The sequence below is a fragment of the Cupressus sempervirens genome, chromosome 4 (assembly GCF_028749045.1).
Source record: "Cupressus sempervirens isolate cs-2001-9-10 chromosome 4, ASM2874904v1, whole genome shotgun sequence".
NCBI lineage: Eukaryota > Viridiplantae > Streptophyta > Pinopsida > Cupressales > Cupressaceae > Cupressus > Cupressus sempervirens.
Genome location: NC_143121.1, coordinates 347,303,374 through 347,328,267, shown reverse-complemented (window position 1 = coordinate 347,328,267; position 24,894 = coordinate 347,303,374). Strand labels below are relative to the sequence as shown.

The 24,894-nt window shown below is 37.0% G+C and overlaps 1 protein-coding gene across 3 annotated transcripts in view; it reads right to left on the bottom strand.

Moving 5' to 3' along the window:
* The window catches only part of LOC149561457 (Transducin family protein / WD-40 repeat family protein), a 175,252-nt gene extending 153,093 nt beyond the window's left edge, over positions 1-22,159 (bottom strand). For all 3 annotated transcript variants that reach the window (XM_089825160.1, XM_089825159.1, XM_089825161.1), the window contains exons 1-3: positions 21,916-22,159; positions 5,352-5,665; positions 5,027-5,168 (exon numbers count right to left, since the gene is read on the bottom strand). In XM_089825160.1, the coding sequence (XP_089681286.1) occupies positions 5,027-5,168; positions 5,352-5,665; positions 21,916-22,039 (580 nt within the window). In that variant the 5' untranslated portion in view covers positions 22,040-22,159. The remainder of the gene's footprint in view (positions 1-5,026; positions 5,169-5,351; positions 5,666-21,915) is intronic.
* Between the last annotated feature and the right edge of the window lie 2,735 nt (positions 22,160-24,894).

Here is a 24,894-nt window from a genome sequence, read left to right as displayed (position 1 = left end):
AGACTAAAACATAAAATAGTTGGCTAAACGGGGATAGTTAGAGACACATGTCAGTGAAATGGTGGGCGATGCACAACCCGAGGGAAAATATTATTTTATTTTAAGGGCGAAATAACATTGTCTAATAAAAAAACATTAGGGAAACTAGGCAAAAATTTTAAAATAATTGTGTTTTAAAAGTAGATTACATCGGCGATTGGACCGGGATTTGTGACCAATTGTGTGTAAACTAATAAGCGATTAGCCTCGAATTTTGACCCAAATTATTTAATATCTTGGCGACATGGTTGACCCCTTATGTAGGTTTTATTTGCCAAATTGCGATTTCCCAAAGAGACGGAATAGCCAATTGGCAAAGATTCACCACTAAAAAAAACACTGGAGTTGTAAAGATACTGGAAGCTTAGAGTGGCACCTCACCTAGAGAGAAGAGGCTATGTTAGATGAAACAACAGGCCGCCCCATCTCACATTCCTTCCAACACATCAATGTCTCTCTCCACTTTTGTATTAATCAATAATAAGCAGCAAAAAAATCATTAATTTATATATTTATCTAACTTATTACATTATTTATAATAATCGTGACCAAACTAAAACAAAGAACTAGGTTCTATTTATTTATTAGTTTAATAGTAATCAATTAAAATATAAATTATTATTATTTATTAATTATTAAGCACTATAATATTCATATAAAATATGTCATTGTACTTTTTTATTTCAATATCCAATAATTACCTTGATCATTTGTTTAAATCACATATAATTTGGATTGTATTGTTGTTGAGTTAACCCCCTCAATATCATCATCTCATGAAAGAATAATTTCTTATTTAGGTATATGTTTATTGATATTACTATAATTTTCTATACTGCAGATCTTGATATCCATATAATTCAAATCTTTCTTAAAATAAATACAATAATAAGAATTGAGTACTATTGTGGGGCTCTTAAAATAATATTTATTTTTTTTTATATTCTTTTTAGATTATTTTGTACTTAGTATTGTAATAGAATTTGTAATTATTAAACTTGTGATATTGCTATTAGGATTCAAGTTATAGTTTTTTAATTAAACTCCTTGTCTCGTGTTTCATGAGTACTGGTTCATAAGATTCCATCTCATGTGACAATGAATGGAACATTTAGAACTCATCACATTAGGAATAAATGAAGCACTCAGCATTAATTGAACTTTCTATTCATGCTATTCCAATTTTAAATTTTGTTTAATAAGTTATTAGCAATTGTGCCATTAAGTGTTAAAAGTCAAATAGGGAAAAAAATGGCCTATTGTTTTGCATATAGTGCATGAGATTATTAATGTGTCAATTGGAAAATATTGTTGTTTGTCACAATTGTGATTCTGAAAAATTCTAGGAAAAATTAGGAAGGGGACAAATTGCACACCCCTACCTCTCATATCAGATTTTGATGATGGTTTGGTCATTTCAATGTCTCATTTGACATTCTTAGAAAATATTAATTATCAGTCTATAATTAGTAAATGCTAAATGTAAAATTATTCAATTTTACCTCTTATGACCATGTTCCAAATCCACATTTTAGAAAAACATTTTAAGTTAGATAGGATAAGATAAAATAAAATAATGATATTAATGTCCAACAAGAGACCAACAAGGGTATATGGGACTGAAAGATACAACAGTACAGTGAAGAAAAATAACCAGTAGGAACACCCAACGCTGTCCGGAAAAAAAAAGCGCTACAAAAGGGAAAACAACCAGAAGAAAGAGAGGACCATCAGTCCTTTCTCGGTACAAAGAAATCTTGTACAGAGGGGTAAGGACCAGAACGAGCACGGGTTTGGGCCCGACTCTGCCTCTGCCTCTCGTAGTAGTGGGGATAGGGTGTTGTTGTCTAAGGAACCCATGCCAAGGTCTAACAGATCGGGTGTGTCTGGAGATGGGTCGATGAGGTCATTTTGTACCCCCTGAAGTGGGCGCAGGTGGAAAGAAGTCCGTGATGAGCTGATCCAAGGTCTGGTTCTGAGGGAACCAGAGCTGTAAGGTGTGATCTCTAAGTTGGGAGGTCTCCCGGAGGTAGAGCGCTAAGCATCTCTAGTCCGGGTAATAGAAAAAATGCAAAGAGGGATCTACAATCTCTAAATAGGCAATGGAATCTGCCTCTGATCTCATAGTAGATGGGACACCTGAAGATAAAATGGGTCTCAGTTTTCGTCTCAGATAAAGTGCAAAGGCAACACACCCGTTCCTCTCTGGTAAGGTGGTGATCGGTTTGGCAACGAAGTTAGTGGGCTCCAACTTTAAAAGACACCAGGGCGATGCGGAGGGCATGACACCAACAGCGGCTCAAATACGAGGGCCGAACAATGATAGCATCACGGATCTCTAGAAAATGCTCTAATTAGAAGGCTAGCTGATTCAAGTCATGGAGATGTACTGCCTATAAATGTCGAGTTTGTCATGTTCGTTCAGCTCCTACTGTGAGAGGAGGAGGTGGGTAGGAGCATCCATAGAGAACTGGTATGGCGGAAGATGATTGATGTCAATCCCGATCGAGCTCAATAAGATAGTGGCCTGGGTATACCAAGAACGAGCCCTAGTTGTCCCTGTCGAGCTAGCTATGTCCCTTAAGGAACAGTAAGCAAGGTACGAGTATCTATGTTGGCCGTCAGTCGAGTCCACGAAGCCTCTGAGATGGTGAATGAACCAAATCAAGTCGAAAATGGCATTGAGATGGAAAGGATGAGCTCCAAACTCGGCCAAGACAAGTGGAGTGTAATGGTGGCAACGGATAATCCAGCGGAGGAGAAGTGTTTGTACCCACTCTATCAAGGCCCAGTCAGAGTCAAGAAGAAACAAACCCCAAACCACTACATCATAGAGAATTGTGGGTCTAACCAAAGAGTCCAAGAGAGAAAGCTTGGACTTAGTGTCCTAGAAGTGGTGCTAGAAGTATTGTCTCTCAAGGAGGGCAAGGGAGCCCATGCCCTTGGCCACTCTAGGAAGGTGGGTCGGTCTCATGCTAAAACGAGGACTGGAGAACTTGACCCCCAGATAAGTGTATAAAGGGACAATCTCAATCCGCTGACCCTGTAAGCTGAAGTGGAGATGTGAAGTCTTCAAACAATTGAAGACCATGACCTGAGTCTTGCTCAAGTTCATCGCCAACTGACAAGGATCACAAAACAAGGCAAGACCATCAATAAGCCTTTGGAGCCCCTCTGGAGAGGAGGCTAGGAGGACCACATCATCTACAAACATAGAATGGAGATCAGAACCTAGTGCAAGTAACAACAGTCCTCGAGGAGCAAAGCCTCACGAAGGAAGGACTCTAGCTCATCAATATAGATGTCGAATAACGTAGGGGAGAGGACAGCCCTGCTTCACCCCAATGGTTTTGTGTATTGGATCTGAAAATCCCTCCAGAGTCCTGCATCTACCAACCACTGTCTCATAGAGTCTCATAATCGTTGTCACTAGAATATCTGGAGTACCAATATCTCTGAGTCTCTGAAAGAGAGCCCCCCAGGTACCGAGTCAAACGCCTTACGGCAGTCTACGAAACAGCAATAGACTTTCGTGGAATGGTGTTGGGCCTCCTCAATGATAGCCCACAAGGTTAGGATATGATCCATAGTTTGATGGTCTGCACGAAATCCAGCCTGTCCACTAGCATGACACTGTCTCCTGTCAAATTGTTTGGTAAGAATAATGTTCAGCACCGTGGCATAAAGCTTGGCAAAGGTATGCCCAATCACGATGGTCCTGTAGATACCAAGGTCCAAAGCCAGCTCAGATTTATGAATCGGATAAATCACATGCCTCGACCAAGAAGCAGGGAAACCAGTGCACACTGCCATGTTAAAGAGCATAGGGAGAATGGGGCACAGGATCAGAGTATCAAGCTTGAAAATCTCAACCTGAAAACCATCTTTGTCAGACGCTCTATTGCATCTCATGAGCCTGATGGCCTCCCCAACTATGGAGGGAGTGAAAAGGTGGCAATGGGTGAGGAAGGTGGGGTGGGTAGGTAGCTGGCCAGGGATATCATAGATAATGAAGGCATGTGAAACTAGGGAGTGCCAGTCAAGGGTGGAAGGTGGGGGGGGGATGGCGGGGGAACAAAGTGCGCCATCATGGGCGAGTGTAAAAGTTGAAATTTTAAATGATTTTTATTTATAAACAATTATAAAATATCTTTCCAAAATATTGTAAAACAATATACACTTTCATATTAAATATTACAAAAATAATTAAAAATTGAATTTGAAATTTCAAAAGTGAACCTTTTGTCATGAATGATGATAATTGATTAAAACGTTAAGATGAGTGTGATAATATTTATCATATAAATTTGGAAGAAGTAGACATCTAATGAATTAAATAAAAGGGGTGAGATTTTGAAGGGAAAAAAATAATAAATACTATATTTGACATTATACATAATAATAATTTGAATACTATGCGATTGAGAATTCAGATTGTTGATGAGATGTTTAGTACTTAAAAAATGAGCGGCCGTAGCTCATTAGATTAATTTTAGTATTATGGTTAGAGATAATGTGTTCATATTAGTGTTGGGATGTTATGTAGACTATGGTTCTATTTGTAATTTTGTAGATCTTATTATTATTATAATCTCAATTTTATTAATTTGTATCAATACTATTTGTACGTCAAATATATTACTATCAGCATAGCCATTGCATCTTCTTTTGATGCATGTGCTATAGTTTATTCTATCTACAAATAGCATTGCCTCCAAGACATTTTTGTCAGTAGATTCACACCCTTGGTACATCAGGCATATTATCTGTAACCAGGAATTAAATTTATAAAAAAGTCCTTTGTAAATATTATATTGACAGCAGTTGGCAATTGAATGGAAAATGTGTGGTCAAAGGGTTATTGGTTTGAAGTCAAATCATGCATTTCAAAACTATACAAAGTCATAAATTTCGAATTACAAATAAAGCAAGGAATAAAAAGCTCTTGAAAATATTGGGACTCTATCCCAAAAGGTCACAAACTAACCTGTGCATTTCACCTTGAGCACATGGCATGATTGACCAATATCCCAGAGATAAACAGAATTATCACTTAGGCCAACAGCAAGCAAACTGCCAATAACCTTTTCTTCAGTCCCATAATCCTGCTTCAAGGCCTCGTCTAACCCCTACAACATCAAAGTTGCCTTAGGGTTTAAAAACATGGCAAAGGGAAAAACTCATGTTCTTAAAGAAAATATGTGTATTTTAGAACTAAGTGTACAGCTAAATCCAGGAGGAAGATATAAAATACATAAAGTTTTCAAATAACAAAGTAGAGAAGTGAAGAAAGATCATCCTCCAGAAAATACCTTCAAAAATCGAATGTCCATGACCCAATGACCAAAGGTAGGCAGGACCTGTAACAAATCCAAACTAATATGCCCTTTAAGCTTATGATTGCTATCTGATTTTCCTCTAAGATGTACGTCAAATAATTTGACTCTTCTTTCCCCAAAAACTGCAACTGTAACCGCTGAAATCCTTACACAAGTGGAAGTGTCAAAATCTTTAAGTAAATAACAAGATGAATGAATTCCATGCACTCGAATACCATCAAACACATGGGATGAAGAAAGCAATTTTCCAAGCCCAATGTCATATACAAAGAGTTGTGATCCTGTGCCTGAGATAAAAATAAAGCCAAACAATGTAAGAGATATGTAAGCCAAACAATGTTAGACATGAAAAACCAGACATCGTGGGAATAATCAATAATGTAATCAGTGTGATCTTACTATTCATTGATGTGTGGGCAAAATTATCATTAGCATAATAAATCTTCCCATATAAAACTTAAGAACAACTCAAGGGATTACAAATCACTGTTTGTTTATCAATATTTTTCTATGTTCCACAGCATTTCTGAGAGGCACACTACAAGACTGCTAGTCACAATTCAGGTACAGCAGTCCAGCATGACATTTTTATGGAATGACAGGGAATAAAAATATAAAATTCAAATATATGAAATTTGATTTAGCAAATTCAGTTGTATATGACATCAAGATTCAACTTTAGCCATTTGTATAAGGTTTAAGATACAATGATCATCGATTCAAGTATAGCAGCATTGAAAATTATAATTTCATTGTTTTCATTATAACAAACAGCCCCAGGGCTACAAATTGAAAAAAACTCCAACTATACAGTAAGATTACATGCATAGAATTCTACAACTGTCAACAACTAGACCTATAGTTGCACCTCGTCTTTGGCTATTAATATGAAAATCAGCCATTGATTCTGAATCACATGCTGTATCAAATTATCACTCATTCTATGAGACCCTAACCTACGCTTGCTGCACCAACTCCCCATTATTTTGTCTTAGTAGTTTATTGACCAATATCCCAACTTGCAGCTAGAATCTCTTAATCCTGAATTTTCAAAATACTGTGAAATGCAACTAACTTTTCTGATCATCTCAAGGCAAGCATGTTCCTCTTGACTGAATAGATGAAGTTGTAGGTGGACAAATTCCTCTTGGCACACAATGGTCACATTCATTTTCAGCCAGCTTGAAAAGATGTAACTCTATTCCATGCAACATTGATTATTGCTGTCTCCTCAAGAACCTTTCTACTTCCACCTGTAACAGTTTACCTACATGACATTAACTGACCAACATTTTGAAGAACTTTGCAGATTTTCTTATTAGAATCACAAAAGTGAAACTCATTCCATAATTCTATGATAAATTACACCCAATCCCTAGTTTTGGAGACTCCTTGAGAATGGCATAGAACTTATGTACCAACACTGCGAAATTTTCTTACCCTTTTCTCTTCTAAACCTGGATACATGCCCCAAGGTGAGCCTCTAAACAACTTTGGACCTCATACACAAAACTTTTCTCCCCCACTACCACAAGTTTCTCCAACAGACATCAGCAAGCATCATCCGACCTGTCACTGTACATCTGTAAGAAGCTCGTCCCTTAATAGGATGTTTCACTAATGCAAGGACTACAGCATCCAAACATATTAATTCGAACAGAAGTCCACTGCCATATCTATCAGACACATCTCCCCATCCTTTGAGCTGTCAATCTTGCACAATTCCAATTTCTATGCAAAAAACCTAAGCATTTCCCTTTACAGGAACATCAATGCTCCCATATAAGAAAAGATGTATAAATGTGTTAATCTATTTTATGATAAAGCTGTGTTCCAATAAAAAGAAAATGTAGATTAACATATATTTGTGTTTCATATGCTATCATAATTTTTGACATTTTTCTCTATTATTATATATAACTTAAGTAATATAGATTGATATCAAACCTATTTTCTAGTGCATAATGTTTAACTCTTCATCTAATGCATTTATTCCTTAGTTTGTTTACTATTTAATGGTTAATTGTATTATCTTCTTCCTTCTTCCTATTAATTTCTATCATTTTCCATTCTCTTCTTAGTATCTTACTCATGCTTGCCCCTAGTCTCCTATTTAGGAAGCTCACTTTACAATCCAACACACAATTCTTTCTTCATCCTGATGATGGATCACTCAGTGTGAACCAAAACACTGGTGCAAAAACTACTGTGCAGTTATTTCCAGAAGCTTCTGAAATTATTTTCATGGACAATGGAAATATCATGTCTAGCAACAGCTATGCCTATTGTAGGACAAATTTCTGTGACAACTGTGTTGTTTCTATGGAACAACCTTAGCAGCATCGCAAGGCAATCATAGTACAGCTTTGGCAGCAACAGTGCTGTTACTACGGAACAGCTATTACAGCACTGCACAGTTATTGCAAAGAAATTTTCGCATCAATATTCAGACTGCCATAAAATAATATCCTCCCTAGTTACCTTTACACAATCCTTCATTGCCCGAGTCTATCCTTCCCTCCTTGTTATAACATCCTCATAATCTTTGATGCATGCCCTACATGATCTTTGATCAAAGAGGACTCACTTTATTCCCTATATGCCAACCTAAAGGAGGGTGTGGCACAGGGCTAAGGGACTGGAAACTTCTCAACACTGCCATGGGTGTGAAGCTTATCTGGCAGATGTATGTGATGCCTGAATGGAGGTGGGTAAAAGTGCTAAGAGCCAAATATCTGAACAGCATGGAGAACGAATCTTGACATTAGCAAATCCACCTAGGGGATCGACCTTATGGAATTTTCTAATCAGTTGCAGAAGCCTGATAACAAATCACATATCCTGGCAAGTTGGTAACAGTCAAAAAGAAGATTTTTGGCATGATTCATGGGATGGACGGAAAATTTTGGCAGTTGGAAGGATCTCTTAAACAATAATAGATATGACAAAGAACAATTGGGTGAGAAGGTGGCAGATTTTGTGGACCCTCAGTCCCAGGCAACGAGTAGAGTTCTCAAATGGAAAGACCCTGCACTCTTGGATATTCTGGTAGCTGATCAAGTTGTACTAAAAGATCTTTGGAGCAAATGATCAATCATTGGTTCTAGAGAGCCAGATTCCCTTTTTGGTGCGGGTCAAAGAGTGGAAATTACTCTATGAAGGTGGGCTACACTTTGCTAGAAAACTTCCATAGGAAAGTGGAATGGGAAAGTAGACTATGCTAGCACAGTTCCTGTCTTTCCCAGGCAGGATCCTTTACTTGGTTGGCAGGGAATGGGTGAATCCTCACTGGAGACAGATTGATGCAGTTAGAATTCGCAGGCCCATTTAGGTGTGAAAGAATCATTGGATCGCCTTATTCTCAATTGTGATTTTGCAAAGAAGGCTTGGCATTCCATCTTCCAAAAGCTCAATTGGCAAGAGCCCAAGCTTGCAAATTTTTTTAAATGGTTGGAAGCTCGGTCGAATCTAAATCAGTCCTCCATTTTGGCAATGATCTAGAACATTGTTCCTTCCACAACATTGTGGGAAGTCTAGATGGAGTGAAATAGGAGGATTTTCTAGGACAAGGCAAAGGAAAGCTCAAGGTTTTTAGGCCGATTGGAATGGGCAATATCTGAACTGGTATCAAATGCAACCTCCAAAATAAACCCAGGTAAGGTCTTGTTTAATCAGAAGGATGTTATGATTCAATGATCTTGGCCAATGGTAAAATTCAGGCCCATTAATGGGCCCATGAGGGATTATCCTCTTTAGCATTTGAAGGAAATTTGAAATATTCAAGTTGGATCTCGCCAGATACCGAATGGATCAAGATAAATTTGTAGCAAGGATCATCAAGAATCAAGGTTGTAGCAAGGAATGCAGAAAGAATTTTTTATCACAATTGGGGCAAAGCGGGTGACAGATGGAACTAACAATCAAGCAAAATGCTTGGCAGCAGTCAGAGCAATCTTGATGAGCATCAAACTTGGGGTCCGCAATCTTCATCTTGAAGGGGATTCGCAAATTGTGGTTAACAGGATCCTCAAACGAGAAATGGATACGTGGTACTTAAACAGATATATTAAACACATTCCTACACTATTGGGGAAGTGGTTGAATTTAGAATCTCCCATGTTCTAAGAGATGCTAACTCAATGGCTAATAAGCTTTCTAAGGTTGGTGTGACGAGATCATCACAGGACAACCTGAAACTTTTTGAGGACTTCAATACAATCTACCCAGAATATTTAGATTCGTAACCGATCAAAGGATTCAAAATGATCATGTGTTGGCTTCAATAGGAAAGGTGACAGTTTCACTCATTATTTGGCAGGTGTAATAAGTGTTTGTATGATTGTGCAAAGGACAACAAGTTGATGGATATAAGGTAGGCAGTAACGGTAATGATGGCTCACCCTTTTAAGCATGTTTTTCTAGAGCCTTCATTTGCAAGTTTTTATTGGGGCTAGAGCTTGTGAGATTGCCAAGACAATTGTCCCCTATGAAATTGGTGAAGGACTCTATGAAATTGGTAAGGCCTAGTGTACGTTTGAGCCGAAGATGGAAGCCAACATTTCTCTGTGTCCAAATTCCATCATTCACAGGGGCTATCATGGCTGGGCAATGTCTTCATACTCAATGGTGACGAGTTTTGAGAAGCCATTTTCCCAATTTTTGGGGAGGAATACTTGATCCATGATTGTGACCTCAGTCCAATCTAGGAATTTCCTACCTCTTCCTTGCCCTAGCTCTAATGATTGGTGGTGGAAAAGAAGAGGTGGTTCATGTTACAAGGGTGTTTCTTGAGTTTAAATGGGTCGTGGGGCTAGAAGATGTGGTGAGCAGAGTGGAGGTGGGCATTGGCTTTTACATTGGTCAATGGTTGTAGGACCTAATTGGTGGCATTGAAGGTGAACTCCAACAACTATTGGTTTGGTCATCATCTACCCCGACAGAGGTGCATCTCCTCATGGCAACGAAGGAATGGTTCCTATCACTACAATGTTCGTGTAAACGCGAGGAAAACCAAAGGGTTGAGGTGTTGAGCAAGTGGCGAACAAGAGTGTGTCCATCCGTTTGCTGGCTCCACTCGATGCAGAGGGTCGTGATGGTGCATCACCAACTACCTCAGAAAAGGGATAGGACGCAAAGGGGCATGGAGTAACCAATTGTTAGCAGCAATGGGGTGGTTGCAAGGGTTGATGTGTCATCGATGGAAAGCATAAGTGTTGGTGAAGCTAGCAGTGGTCGCAGGTCTTTTGCAAGGCACGAGGTGGAGGAGGTAGGGTCAAGCCATGAGGTAGAGATCCCCAACTTCACCAAGGAACAGGCTATGGGTTGGTTCCGTTAATGGGCCAAGGCTGCCCCTATTTGAGTCCTTGGGCCTGGTTTTTGTCTAGTCCGGATGCCATGTTTTTGGTTGATCATTTTGAATTTGTCAATGTTTGTATTGGGTGGGGTACAGTTGTTTCAGTAGTTTCTTGGGAGTCCATTTTTGTCAATATGTGACTCCCCCATATGTATGTAAATCTTGTTTTGATTAATGAAAGTCCTTTATTATAGGACAAAAAAAAAAGTGCTCATCTATAACAAAGTGCATTAATAATATGAACTTGAGTTATAAAGTTACTTTACAATAAATAAATTAAATCTTCAGGCATAAAAAATCATAGATCAAATGGACTCGGATATGCGAGTATTAGCTCGCCAGAAATGTTGAAATTGGCCAACAGCTAGAATTGCCTAGGCCAAAGCTCGATCTAATCCCAAAGAAGACCCAGTTAGCCCACAGGGCCAAGGCAAAACGAGTCAACAATGCAACAAACTTTGCTAACCTAGAGAAGGGGACATGACATAGGTGAAAAGATTTTGCAATTTGTCATTCTTAACTTGCCAAGAAATCTCCTAGCATATTTGGATTTCTATTCAACCAACCTATTTTTGCAATGCTCCTTCATATGACCAAGTGGTTAGTGACAAACAATGTTTCTTGACTTTCTTTTGAGGCCACTTCCCTTAGCACTTGTCTTTGGCTAAAAAGGCATGTTCTACACTATATATCATTGTTGCTACCAAAATATCTTCCATCTTGCTACAAGATCTTGTAGCACAAATCGTTAAACTTCAAGTCAATTGGTAGATGTGATGTTGAGTGTCTCAATACATTTTTCATATACATGTGTTGAGCTTTTTAGCACTATAACCATCATACCTTCTTCCATTATGTGACCTATAGCTTGCAATTGACCATAAATGTCTTTCATCTTCATTAAAAGTGATTCAGGAGCATCTTGCATGGGAAAAAAAATTAAAAAATTAAAATATTGTGGAGGAGAAAGACAGTGACGAAAATAGAAAGAAAATAATAAAAAAATAGAAAATAGAAAAAAGAGGAAAAGAGGAATTTCTATTTTCAAGGTGCATAGGTGGCGTTAATAGAAAAAAATAAAATAAAAATGGTTGTAATTCCATTTATCAAGGTGGAAATATAGAAGGTTGTGGATATTGTGTAGGTGGAATCCTAGAAAGTTGTGGATATTGTGGAATTCTAGAAGGTTGTGGATAAATCATGCATTGGGTGGTAAGTGCCTATTTAAGCAAGGCATATGAGCATTTCTAATCAAGCTTTGGAAGGAAAAGCTTCAAGGTGTGAAAGTTCGGAAGTAGAAGCTTCAAGGTGTGAAAGCTTGAAGGTGTGATCTCTTCTTTGTAGAAGCTTGAAGAGAAGAGGAAGCGAGGAGTGAGTTTTCCTGAGTCTGTGGACAGAGCGCCGAATGTGAGGCAGTTTACAGCAAGATTGTGGTGGAGTTGTGAGCGTGTGGACAAAGCGCCGAATGTGAGGCAGTTTACACTTGGATCTTGGATAAAGTTTGTGAGAAGAGCTAGTGGCTGCGGTTTAAAAACAAGGAGGTTGCTCGGTGGCTTGCGAGCATGAGTTGAGATCTTGAAGGTTTCTACCAGAGTGTGGATCTGGACTAGCTAGTGTTTGTGTTGGATCTTGAGAGATCTTGCAGAACTGTTATTGTAATTGCTATTGGATTTTCAAGTATAATAAAATTGTTTGGGAAGCATTTTGTCATCTCTTTGTCTCCATATTGTTGCATTTTTTGTTGTGAGTTCGGTAGGGTGGTGTGGCCCTTCATCAAGTGGTATCAGAGCGGGAGTTCCTAAGTGTACAAGCAGATCACCGAAATGTGAGGCAGTTTGTACCAGGACCTTGGTTGGGCAAAGTTTATCAAAGCGAAGGTTATTCCTGAGTGTGTAAACAAATCGCCGAAACTGAGGCAGTTTGCACCAGGACTTGGGTTGGAGAAGTAGATCTAAGTTGGTCTTGATCTGAGGGCTTGCAGATGAGTTAATGGATGCGGAGATGGAAGACTGAACTTGTTGAGGCATGATTGTAGAGAGTTTGTGGATTACAGATCTGTGGTCTTGGACTTGTGATGTGGTTCCTTATTGGTCATGTGAGGTGGCAGGTTGCGATCTAACTTGCAAACAATTTGAGGTTGTCACAAGGAGCATGGGAAGGATTTGTTGAAGAGGGTTTACGAAGATCTTGGAAGATGGCTCCGAGAGGATTGGACCCTGAGATGATTGCAAAACTCCATGATATAGTGGAGAGGAATTTTTCTAAGATGTCTACTCAGCTTGAAGCTAGCTTGGCTGATCGACTTAAGGATGTTTGAGAGATAAGATTGCATCGCAAGGTTGAGGTGGAAGAAGTTGGTATTGGTGATCAGTTTGTGGAGCCTAATACAGAACTTGCAAAGCAACTAGAGGTTGTTGCTAAGGATATTCCTAACCTTGTTGATGCTGGGATGGAGATTGATTTTCATGATCAGTTGGTTGAGTCTGACATAAATATTGCTGGGCACTCAGTCGTGGATGATCCAATTGTTGTTGGTGGTGGCTTGTATGTTGCAGAGCATCTTGTTGTGAGCAATGAGACTGCTAATGTTGTGAATTTGGAATGTGTTGATGGAGATCTACATGTTGTTGCTGATGCGGAGTTTGTTGTTGCTGGTATGGATTCACTAGTTGCTAATGTGGATGAGGGGTTGCTATTGAAGCATTATGTTCAGTTTGTTCTTGGGTGCGAGCATGTTGATTAGATGGTTGAGATTCTAGTGTTTGATAGAGTAATGCAGATGTGGAGGATTTGCATATTGGTTTTCTTGTCCTTGTTGAAGTGGAAACCTTTGGTGAAGATGAAGATGGTTGTAGATCTTTCTTTTTGGCGTCAAAGTGTGGGACACACTTTTCTATCTACCGGGGGAGTCTAATGCAGGAGCATCTTGCATGGAAAAATTTATTTTTATTTTTTTTAAATTGTGAAGGAGAGAGAAAGTGACGAAAAGAGAAAGAAAATAATAATAAAATAGAAACTAGAAAAAGAGGAAAAGAGGAATTTCTATTTTCAAGGTGCATAGGTGGCGTTAATAGAAAAAAAAAAATTGGTTGTCATTCCATTTATCGAGGTGGAAATCTAGAAGGTTGTGGATATTGTGGAATTCTAGAAGGTTGTGGATAAATCATGCATTGGGTGGTAAGTGCCTATTTAAGCAAGGCATATGAGCATTTCTAATCGAGCTTTGGAAGGAAAAGCTTCAAGGTGTGAAAGTTCAGAAGTAGAAGCTTCAAGGTGTGAAGGCTTCAAGGTGTGAAAGCTTGAAGGTGTGATCTCTTCTTTGTAGAAGCTTGGAGAGAAGAGGAAGCGAGGAGCGAGTTTTCCTGAGTCTGTGGACAGAGCGCCGAATGTGAGGCAGTTTACACTTGGATCTTGGATAAAGTTTGTGAGAAGAGCTAGTGGCTGCAATTTAGAAACAAGGAGGTTGCTTGGTGGCTTGCGAGCACGAGTTGAGATCTTGGAGGTTTCTACCAAAGTGTGGATCTGGACTAGCTAGTGTTTGGGTTGGATCTTGAGAGATCTTGTAGAACTATTATTGTAATTGCTATTGGATTTTCAAGTATAATAAAATTTCTTGGGAAGCATTTTGTCATCTCTTTGTCTCCATATTGTTGCATTTTTGGTTGTGAGTTAGCAAGGGTGGTGTGGCCCTTCATCAAAAAGTTCTTGCATACATCTTCTCATACATCAAGATTATAAAAAGCATATTTTTCAAGAAGGCTTTGCCTTTATCTGATATCTCATACAAATATTCCAAGTTCTCCAAAATCTCCACAGAGGTTTCACCTATTTGAAACTCTAAAAGCAGTTCATCTATCATTGATAACTTGATCAATATGATTGATCTCAACCACACTCATCAAACTTGACCTGGTCCTTACTTGCAACCATTGGCCAAGTGTCACCAAGGTTGATTTGTACTTGAAGATCATAAGCATTTGTTGCTTCCATGTGTTGCCTTGCCAAAAAAGAAATAGTTGCCTTACAAAATGATGTTGGCTAATGAAGCCATCCCTCCCATAATTCATAGTCGTTGAAAACATAGAAAACTTGGTTTGCAAACATTGAAGAACAAATTATATTTTTCAGCCACACCCTACTCAGCAAAATAAACCCCAAAATGTTATCAAATAATTGCAAATAACTAGTTAGAAAAAAATATATTGAAACCCTAACCATCATGGTTTGCAAAAAACCTCCCACAATTTTATTCAAAAATAATCAAAAAAGTTGTTGGGTTGTGCCAAAAACCCTAGCCACATCAAAATAATTTTTTTAAAATGTGTTGCAAACCAAAAGCTCCATGGTGTTAATTAAAAATTCATCAAAAGAAACAGATGCAAATTTTACAAATTTGTGATTTTGATGGAAGAAATCTGTAATTTTTGAAAAAAAAGATAGGGCAAATTTAGCAAAATAATTTGGGCAAAATTTGTACCAAACAACCAATCAAGATTTTTATAGAAATGTTGCAATTTTTAGCAAAAATAGTTGTGCAATTTCCAAAAAAACAGACTCGTGGTATTTAAAAAAAATTGCCCAAAACAACTTTGTACAAAATACAGTTTCATTATGGAGGTGTCTTTTGGTCCTTCTGTGTCACATGTGTGCTATTTGTCATTGCCAACAAAAGTGTGAGAACTCCACGCATTCTCAAATCGCACAGCTCAACTTGGGCTCTAATACCCATATTAAAAATAAAATTACACAGTTAAAAACAAGATATTTGATAAGAAAGCAGAGGAAAAGAACTTAACAAAAAGAATTTTCCTAAAGTCTATCCTAAAGATTTAATTGACCATTATAAACCAAATAAACGATATTGCTTTAATATATTGTCATACCCACCATGGAGTCTAAAGAAATATCAAATATAATGGCTGACCTCAATGCTAACTTCTAATGCAACAAATAATTGTGTTATGCACAATGAAGAATGGGTATAAATCAAAGTCAAATGCTGGGCAACCAATACCTAGTCCAGCACCACCTCTGGAAAATTAATTATAGTTTTAATATAATTTAATTTAACGATTGAAAGCTGACCCTATTTAGAGATCATATTAAATTAAAGTTATAAACCTATTTATTAAGCTGGCTGACTCTCTTTCTGAAGGGATGTGTCTTTTGGAGGCCACCCTCTCTAAAATAGATATATAAAGAGATCGGTTTACAAAATTAAAGTATGGGGAAAAATTACGTTATCAATAATAAAATTAATTAATTGATACAAGGCGCCAATTCATAGGGAAAATACCTACCCATAAACAGCAATCAAAAAGATTGATTAAAGGCATCACTAAACAGCAATTGAATTGTTAGATTATGCAAAGCAAGCAGCAGCAGTTAAATTAATATAATCGCAGGCATAATAAGACTAATGATTAGTGTAATAATTAATAAAGATAATTAATTATATGGAAGGAAGCACTCGTGAAGGGTTGTGATTCACAAAAGATTGTGTCCACTTCTGAAGGGTCAGCAACCTCCAAAGTTCACCCAACTTCATGAACAACCAGGTTATACATAGGGAAGACCACACCCAAAGTAGCCAGCAAGTAAATACAATCACATAGAAGAAGGTAAATCAGGACGATCAAAAGATAATATCAAAGCATCCAAACAAAAGCAAAATAATCTAAAATTGACTTGTAAAAGTCTAACAGCAAATACATCAAAGGGATTAATCTTCAGATCAGGCATAATACAGCAGTCTGATATTATTTTCAGATCTGCCCTATTCGGCAGGCTACATTCTCAAAACCATTTGTGGTATATAAATGGCTGCAAGTGTAAAGAGGAGAGATAGAAAGGGATATCTAAGTAGGCCACCCTAGAGATGACCATATAACTGGCTCCTAGGGCCAAGAGGGCTCTATCATCAATCCCTTCCTAGGTTTAGACGAAAAACCAAGAAACCTCCTTTACAACCTCCATCTGATTTTTCAATGATGGCAATTGTCTTTAGGGAGATGAGGCTTTGATAGAGAATGTAGGTACAAGCAACCCACAAAGTAGGCCATCTCAGTGGATGTCAATATCAACTGCTTGTTGAGGCCAAGGTGGGGCTCTGGCATTCACTTAGCAAAGATATTGATTTGGGAGAACCTATCATGTTTCTTCATCCACACCCTAACGTATTTGTATAATATTATAGATATTGTATGAATGTAATGTGTTATTGTCTCAACCTGATAATTGTAAGTATATGTATCGGTTTCTTGGGTTACAATTACAAGGTTCAAATCCAAGATCACATTGTTTAAACTTAAAGAGATCTTTTTCTTAGTAAGATGTAATCTTAACCCTAATTTGATGCAATTGTGATTCTAGGGCATACAGTAGGGTAAATTTGGAAGGGACATTACAAATGGTATTAGAGCATAAACCTGCCAGCCTATAGGACAAACCTACGTTAACCACCATCCAATTAGATTAACTATTCAGTCCTTTTTAAGTGGGTCAAAAATAAAAATCAAATAGGTCAACATTGCATTTCTATATATGTCCCCTAAACTACTTCATGTCGAATATAAACATTCTCACTCCATGTATACTTTATATGCCTACCCTTCACATGTATGCCTTGGTTTGCTTTGCAACCAATAGACATGAACATGTTTACTCTATAAGAACATCATGTATACTACTTCATGCCTTACATGTTAGACGTGTATTTGAGTGCGTTGCTTCATGCTTTATGTGGCTGACATGCATTTACGGATTGCCTCATGCCTTACATGTCTACTGTGTATCTGTGTATTGTTACATGCCTTACATGTTTGAAATGTATCTAAGTGTTTTCCTTCAAGCTTTACATGTCTGACATGTATTTATCACTTCATGCTTGACATGTATACTTTGTGCCTTTTGTGCATTTATGTTGCTTCATGCCTTATACATGATTTCCGTTCATTCATATGTATTCATGTCTACAATCATGTCTTAAGTGTATTCTTGTGTATGATTCATGCCTTGAGGTATTCGTTTGTATGATTCATGCCTTACATACATTCATGTGTATGATTGGTGCCTTATGTATATTCATTGCCTATATTCATGTTTATGATTCATGCCTTGCGTGTATACATGTGTGTGATGCATGCCTCATGTATATTCATATGTATACTTCATCCTTTATGTGCTACATGTATTCTTGTGTGTGCTTCATAACTAAAGTGAATTCATGTGCTTCATGTGTTGCGGGTATTCACATGTATGCTTCATGGCTTAAGTTAATTCATGTGAATCCTTCATGCTTATGAACGTGTTTTCACATGTATGCTTAGTGACTTAAAGTGAATTCATGCTTGAAATGATAATCAATTGATATTCAATATTAAACAAAGGTGATGAAAGCTCCTTAAATAAAGATCACATGGAGAGTTTCTTAAACAGAAACAAAAGGCATAAAAGAAAAATTCTAAATAAGAACTAACTACGTAAAGGAAAGATCCTAACTAAATTACAATTATAGATACATTACATAATTACTTTAGCAATGCTTATGCACACAGTGTATTTATGTGCTTTATGCCCCATATGTATCCAGGTGCCTACTTCATGCTCTATGTGTTATTGTGCATGAATCACACCTTATGCCTATTCAGGTGAATACTTCATGCTTTATGTGTTTGATTCACGTATATTGTAGTTTTGGCACGTTTACTTCATAAGGTCATGGATTTAGGTGCCTTACTAATGTATACACTTCATGTTGATTCCATGAGTAGCTAAATGTTTCAAGGGGTATATTATTGCATTGAAGTTAAAACAGGGTGCATGTTTTAGATTATCAAGATAATCTGTCTACAATAATATTGATAAGACACTAGTAAAAACAAGCTAGGGGTTGTTGACAAACAATACCCAACTAATCTATAAGGGTTGCCAAAGGAGGGGAAGGAAGAATACACATACCCTAAAATAACAGTAAGAACCTGATGAGTATAGAAAAAATGTGTAAAAATTGTCTTAGGAAATGTGTTAAGACTATGAGAATAATAACCATGAAAAACAATAGCAAGACATCTCCAAGTCCAATGGTAATTCAATCATGCCCCTACTATCAAAATGAAATCCAATTGGAATCAAACATCTTCTACTGCTGTCAAGATCAAATATCTTTCATATTCTCTAGAATTGTCATAAGGCCTCTTAGCCACTGTCTAGACCATAATCATCCCACAAACTATGGAGCAAAAACCCTAGTAGCCCAATTATGAACAAAGCACGAGGGTGAAGCAAACATTATTTAGGGCATTACATGTTCCAATGCCACCATCATAATCCATGCACGATAATCCTTGTTCAGAAAGCTCTTCCACTTTCTAGACAGCACTTATCACTTTTCAAACTCTGTATCTCTATACACATAGTGAAATATTACTAAGATTGTGTTCAAGAATAAAATGCATATTGAAACCTAAGAAATTACAGAACCAAATTGTAGACAGTGATCTGTCACTATGTTTCTTTATGACTATTGAACAGTCAAACTCAGGTCATTACACCTTCCCCCAAAACAATTGTATAAAGGTACAGCTATCACAAAAACAATTGTATTAAGGTATAGCTATCACACGAACAATTACAATTCGGTAAACATATCTCTAACATCCTCAGGTCTCTATTTTGATTAATATTCCATGTATGAAGAGAAACACTTTAATTGAGAACAACAAAAGTGGACCGAAAAGATATAAACTCATTGTAGGAAAGAACATTGCACATAAAACCTTAGAGGCAACTCATGCTAAGTTCTTGTGTCAACGCAACAAGATATCCATGATAATGTGCTTACATTGGGTCAAATAAATTCTTTACATTTCAAACTTTAAAGTGATGGGGAAAGAAGTATGAGAGAAAAAAAACTTGTCTTAAAATTATAGAACTTGCAAATTCCAATCATGGGTTGAGATATCTCGCATTTGAATTAAAGAAAGAGATATATGTCTTGAGATAATATCTGAGTTGCATAGCATAAGCTAAATATATCACAAGGAGATCTAAGGATTAGTTTAGGGATCCTCACATTGGAAAAAGATTTGATTTTGACTGTCACAGCTTAAGGATAATTAATTTTGGGAAGGGCATGTTAGAGTAATTATTTGTTTGCACTTATTAATTAAATCACTTTGATTTAATTAAATAAGTTGTCTATTACTCTAGTTTGCTTAAGCTATCTTGTAGGTGCATATAATTAATATTTTATTAATTATATTGTGCAACCTAGCTTTTTTAGGCTTTTAGGTTATCATTTTCGGGTTTCGATCTCCTTTTATAAGGATTGATCTCTTTGTATTTTTTATCAAGAATCCGTTGAATAATATTTTTCTTCGTCTGAGCTTTTCAAATCAAACCCTTGCCTCTTCTTGTCTTTTTCTTCTCCGTGACAAGTTTCCTTGGGTTTCATGGATTTGTTATTCGTTTTTGCCCAAATCCTACAGGGCGCACTGGCATGCCCTACCAAGGAGTTTAAAAAAATACAATGGCCAACCTCAATGCTGAATTCTAAGTCCGAAAATATTCATGCTATGGGCAATGAAGAATGGTTGTAAATCAAAGTCAAATTCTAGCCTGCCAATACCTAGTCCAGCCCCAGTTTTGGAGATTTAATTTAGTTTTAGTACAATTAAGTTTAACAATTGAAAGCCAACCCTGCTTAGAGATCATATAAAATTAAAGTTGAAAGACCTATTTATTAGGCTAAGTCTTTTGGTGAAGGGACGTGTCATTTGGAAGGTACCCTCACTAAAATAGATATATAAAGAGATTGGTTTGCAAAATCAGAGGCCAGGGAGAAAATACATTAGAAAACAGCAATTTAATTAATAAGTTCAAGGCAAGCATTTGCAGGGAAAATACCTACCCATAGATGGTGATTACAAAGACTGATTAAAGGCATCACTAAACAGCAATTGAATTGTTAGATAATGCAAAGCAAGCATCAGCGCTTTAATAAATATAATCACAAGAATAAGAAGACTAATGATTAGTCTGAAAATTAAATAAAGATTATTATTTGGAAGACAGCACTCATCAAGGGTTGTGATTCACATAGGTTTGTGTCCACTTCTGAAGGGACAGCGACCTCCAACGGACACCCACCTTTATGAATTAACCAAGTTATAAATAGGGAAGAAGTAACTTAGGTGAAAATGTAAAAACATCAATTTTAGCGGTAGGATACAAGTGAGTACCAAGAAACATTTCATTTCCCTCTCTAATTTATGCAAAAACATGAAAGAGTCCAAACAAATCATTTCATCCATCCCCAATTTCTCATTCCTAGCAAAAGATCATAACTCTACACCGAGTGATTGTATCAATCATGTTTGTTGATAGTAATTAGTATTTATCCTGATAAGCAAAAGATTCACTAAAGGTTACAGCACACAGGTACTCTGTATTGCCAGCCACGGTATAACAAACCTCTGGCAGGTATGAAATTCAGATGGAATAAAAACATAGTTTTCGGGAAATCTTAGAATCACGAGATAGAAACATGATATGACCCGGTCCTGTTTGTCATAATTTTAAGCACCTATCTCTCATATTTACGCGGTATCCATTACAATTAGTATTAAATAAATGTAGCTGTCAATTTAAACCAAAGTTTAAAATTTCTGCCATAGTTTCAGCAATTATGACATATCTTACTTCATTGATATTCAACTTGTAATCCGTCATTGCGTGTTAGCTTGCCATCACATTGCCTGAAGAGTAGTTGCCAGGTTCTAAGGCCAGTATTTTGATACATACGAATTGCAAATATCAGTTGATAAAAATCTCTCTACGAGATGATTTTGAGCACCTGATACTGAAGGATCAATATTTTTCTAACACTTATCAACACGCCCAAATTCAAACCTCAGCTAGAATAATGCTAAAATGCCCTTGCTCTCGACCCAAAGTATGTCCAGTGATGTCATGCCAAATTATTGATAGTGATGTCACCATTTATTTCAGGCTAGGAATACACTGCGCGATTATTAATGCACTTTGGCAGGATATTTCAGTCTAGTCACATCAGTAAAACGCCAAGGTCTTACATTGAGATTGAATTCAGGAAGTTGCATTCTATGATTATTCAGTCCATGGAAACGTAAGTCTCCTAATTAAGAGGAGAGAGATGAAGTATACCTGCTAGAAGATAAGGAATAGATGAGTCCCATGGATGATGCAGGAAACAAAGGGCTGAGACGTCTCCGAAGTAGTCTCCTTTTTCCACCCGCCATGCTTCGCCTGATATGGCCATTGCTACCATACTTCTTACTCCGATAGCCGTTTGAGGAACCAAAACATATCAGAATCTGAGCCTCCAACGGAAAGACATCATAGTACTAAGGGTGCAGTCCCATGAGGGGGGCTTAAGCTCTATTTTCTAGGAAGTGGGTGGTCTCATGAGCAAAATATAATTTTGCTACGAAATTATTTAGAATCTTTTCTTGAAAAGTAGAAGCCCCAAATTTTTAGGAACCGGGTGAAAAAGGGGTGGAGCTGGAAATAGCCCCACTAGCTTAAAAATGCTTTTTGCCATTTGTCAATAATCTAAATTCTACATTTTAATTAAAATGTAGTTTTAGAGGGAATTTAAGTTTTCAACTTATTTTAAATGCATATCTTTCTCAAATTTCGGAGCTATAATTTTGAGCAACATAAATCATGGGACTGCTAGCTTTAAAATATTCTCTAAAAACTAGCAAGTGGGTTCTGCTTTATTTTATAAGAAGCCCCCTTCCATGTGACCCCAGCCTAAGGATCTATTTAACCGCTCCTCGCATAGGTAAGTTTGGCTTATCAAATTAGAAGACAACAAGATACAATAATAATAATAATACAATAACAACAACAACAATAATAATAATAATTAAGCAACAAAAGTCTTGTTAGTAGAGAGGGGGCACATTTATTTAGTTTATTTAATACATTATCAAGGTTAAGTTCAATGTTCAATGGACTTCTACTTCACCATTTACAACATGACACATGCCATAAATTTAGCTTCACAATAAGGTTCACAAAGTAGAATGTCTATCTCCATAAAAGTACCTTATATGTGGTAGATAAGGAGCTCTTCCCTTTTGCTAAATGTTTCTCCATTGCTTCCTTTGAGCACAAAGATTCAATGTTGTAGAGTAAGTTGTGGTCTTGGGAAGAGAAGTATCTCTCCTTAAAGCCTTTGCCAACTTCATCTAACCCTCCTATTGATCCTCTCATTGGAGGTTACCTCTTATGAGGCCATATTGAACTCTAGAAGTAGATTCTTAGAGGTTGACTGTATTGCTTCCTATATTGGTTACTCCACTTTTTCTCACATTCTAGAAAATATTAAGATCTCCAAGCCTTTTCACATCGATGTGGCTCTGATGATTGGAGGAAGAACTTGAACTTAACTTTCTTGCTTATGAGAGACCCCCTTTTGATGTAGATCTTGTCTATCCATTGATTACTTGGCTACAAACTATCCTCCTCTATCAATGAGTGCACTAGTGCTAGGTGGATGAATACTAATAAAGTACTAATAAAGACCACTTGATTGTGTTTATTTATGATTCTTCATTAAATAGGTATTCTTGATGATGCTACCTTAGATTTCAATGTAGCTTTGTTGTACCCTTCAACCCTTTTGAGGAATGTCATCCCTGTTGACAATTGGCTAACAATGATATGTAATTGTTGTCATTTATGGCAACACATGATGTACATGTTGACAAGAAACTTCGGAAATAAAGATACTTAATGTTTGGTAATCAGAAAATTGTCTAAGTATAGATTTTGGTTTACAGCAATGTATCGTTTTGTTTATAACTTGTTGCTGACGTCATATTATGACTAGCGAAGTTACATGGAGATTGTATACGTGTCGATGATGATGTGTATAATCTCAAAAGTTAGTATAGACTATACGAAATAGAGATAATCATGTTTGAAGCGAAACAACACAACGAAATTGAAGGAAAGAATTGTTTTGTTTACAAAATAATTACTTGTCTAATTAGGGCTGACATCCTAGATGTTTACCCTAAGTTCAAAAAGTGGTTTGTGGTCTTAGCCGACCTATCAGCAATTTGTGTAAAGGTATGGTATTTATGCAAAGGACATTTTGTGATAAGTAGTCTATATTGTGTAGGGCTATTGTGTAAGCAAAGTGTAAGTGTGAATTGTGAATTGTGACTATACATGAACTTTTGTGAAAGCAATATATGCGAAGTTTTATATGAGCTATTTGGTGATCCGAGATCGAGATGAAGATCAGAGATCAGTAAGAGAAGAAAGATAATAGTAAATTACTTGTTTGAGCAGTGAACTCTTCTTGTAGTTGAAATTGCATGTTTGGGCAGTGGGCTCTTCTTGCATACATTATATTACAACTCTTAACAGGGTTGGAATCTCCTAAAAGGGATTCAAAGTCTCCTAATAGGGACTCCTTATACTGAATTTGCTCATTGACTCCTAACAGGGTCCATCCTCTAACAAAGAACTTATATATTAGTATATTATATAATGGGTATCATCCCCACCGGGGTTTTCCCTTGGCTAGGGTTTCCCTAGTTAACTAAATATGGTGTTATGAGTTATCTTTGTGCATTGTTACGGTTACTATTCAGCATTACTTTATTGCTTTGTTATGAATGGTTTAAAGTTAGTAATAATATTCAGTTGGTGGCTAAAGTTTGTAGATTACTGATTCACCCCCCTCTCAGTAATCCCTATTTCTAACAATTGGTATCAGAGCACAATTACTTTGAAGAGGCTTAACAGCTTGAGTAAGATCCTTTTGGATATGGAACAGCTGATGAAGAACCTCAAAGAAGCTCTTGAACAAATTGATCTCCTTACTAAAAAATGAGATAAGTTGAACAACAGATATGAAGACTCCAAAGTATACATTGGTCAGTTGAAGGAAAGATTGAACATCTCAAATCCAAGCCTAAATCTATTGAATCTGGAACTAGTGATTGTAACTATTCAAAGTTGAAGACAGAGTACAAGATCTTGAAGAATGAGTTGAAGATTAGAAATCTGAAGTTGAATTTGAGAAATAATCCTAGCAAAGTTGAATTGGATTTGAAGACTGAAAATGCATATTTGAGAGCAAGTTTGGCAAAGAAAACATCT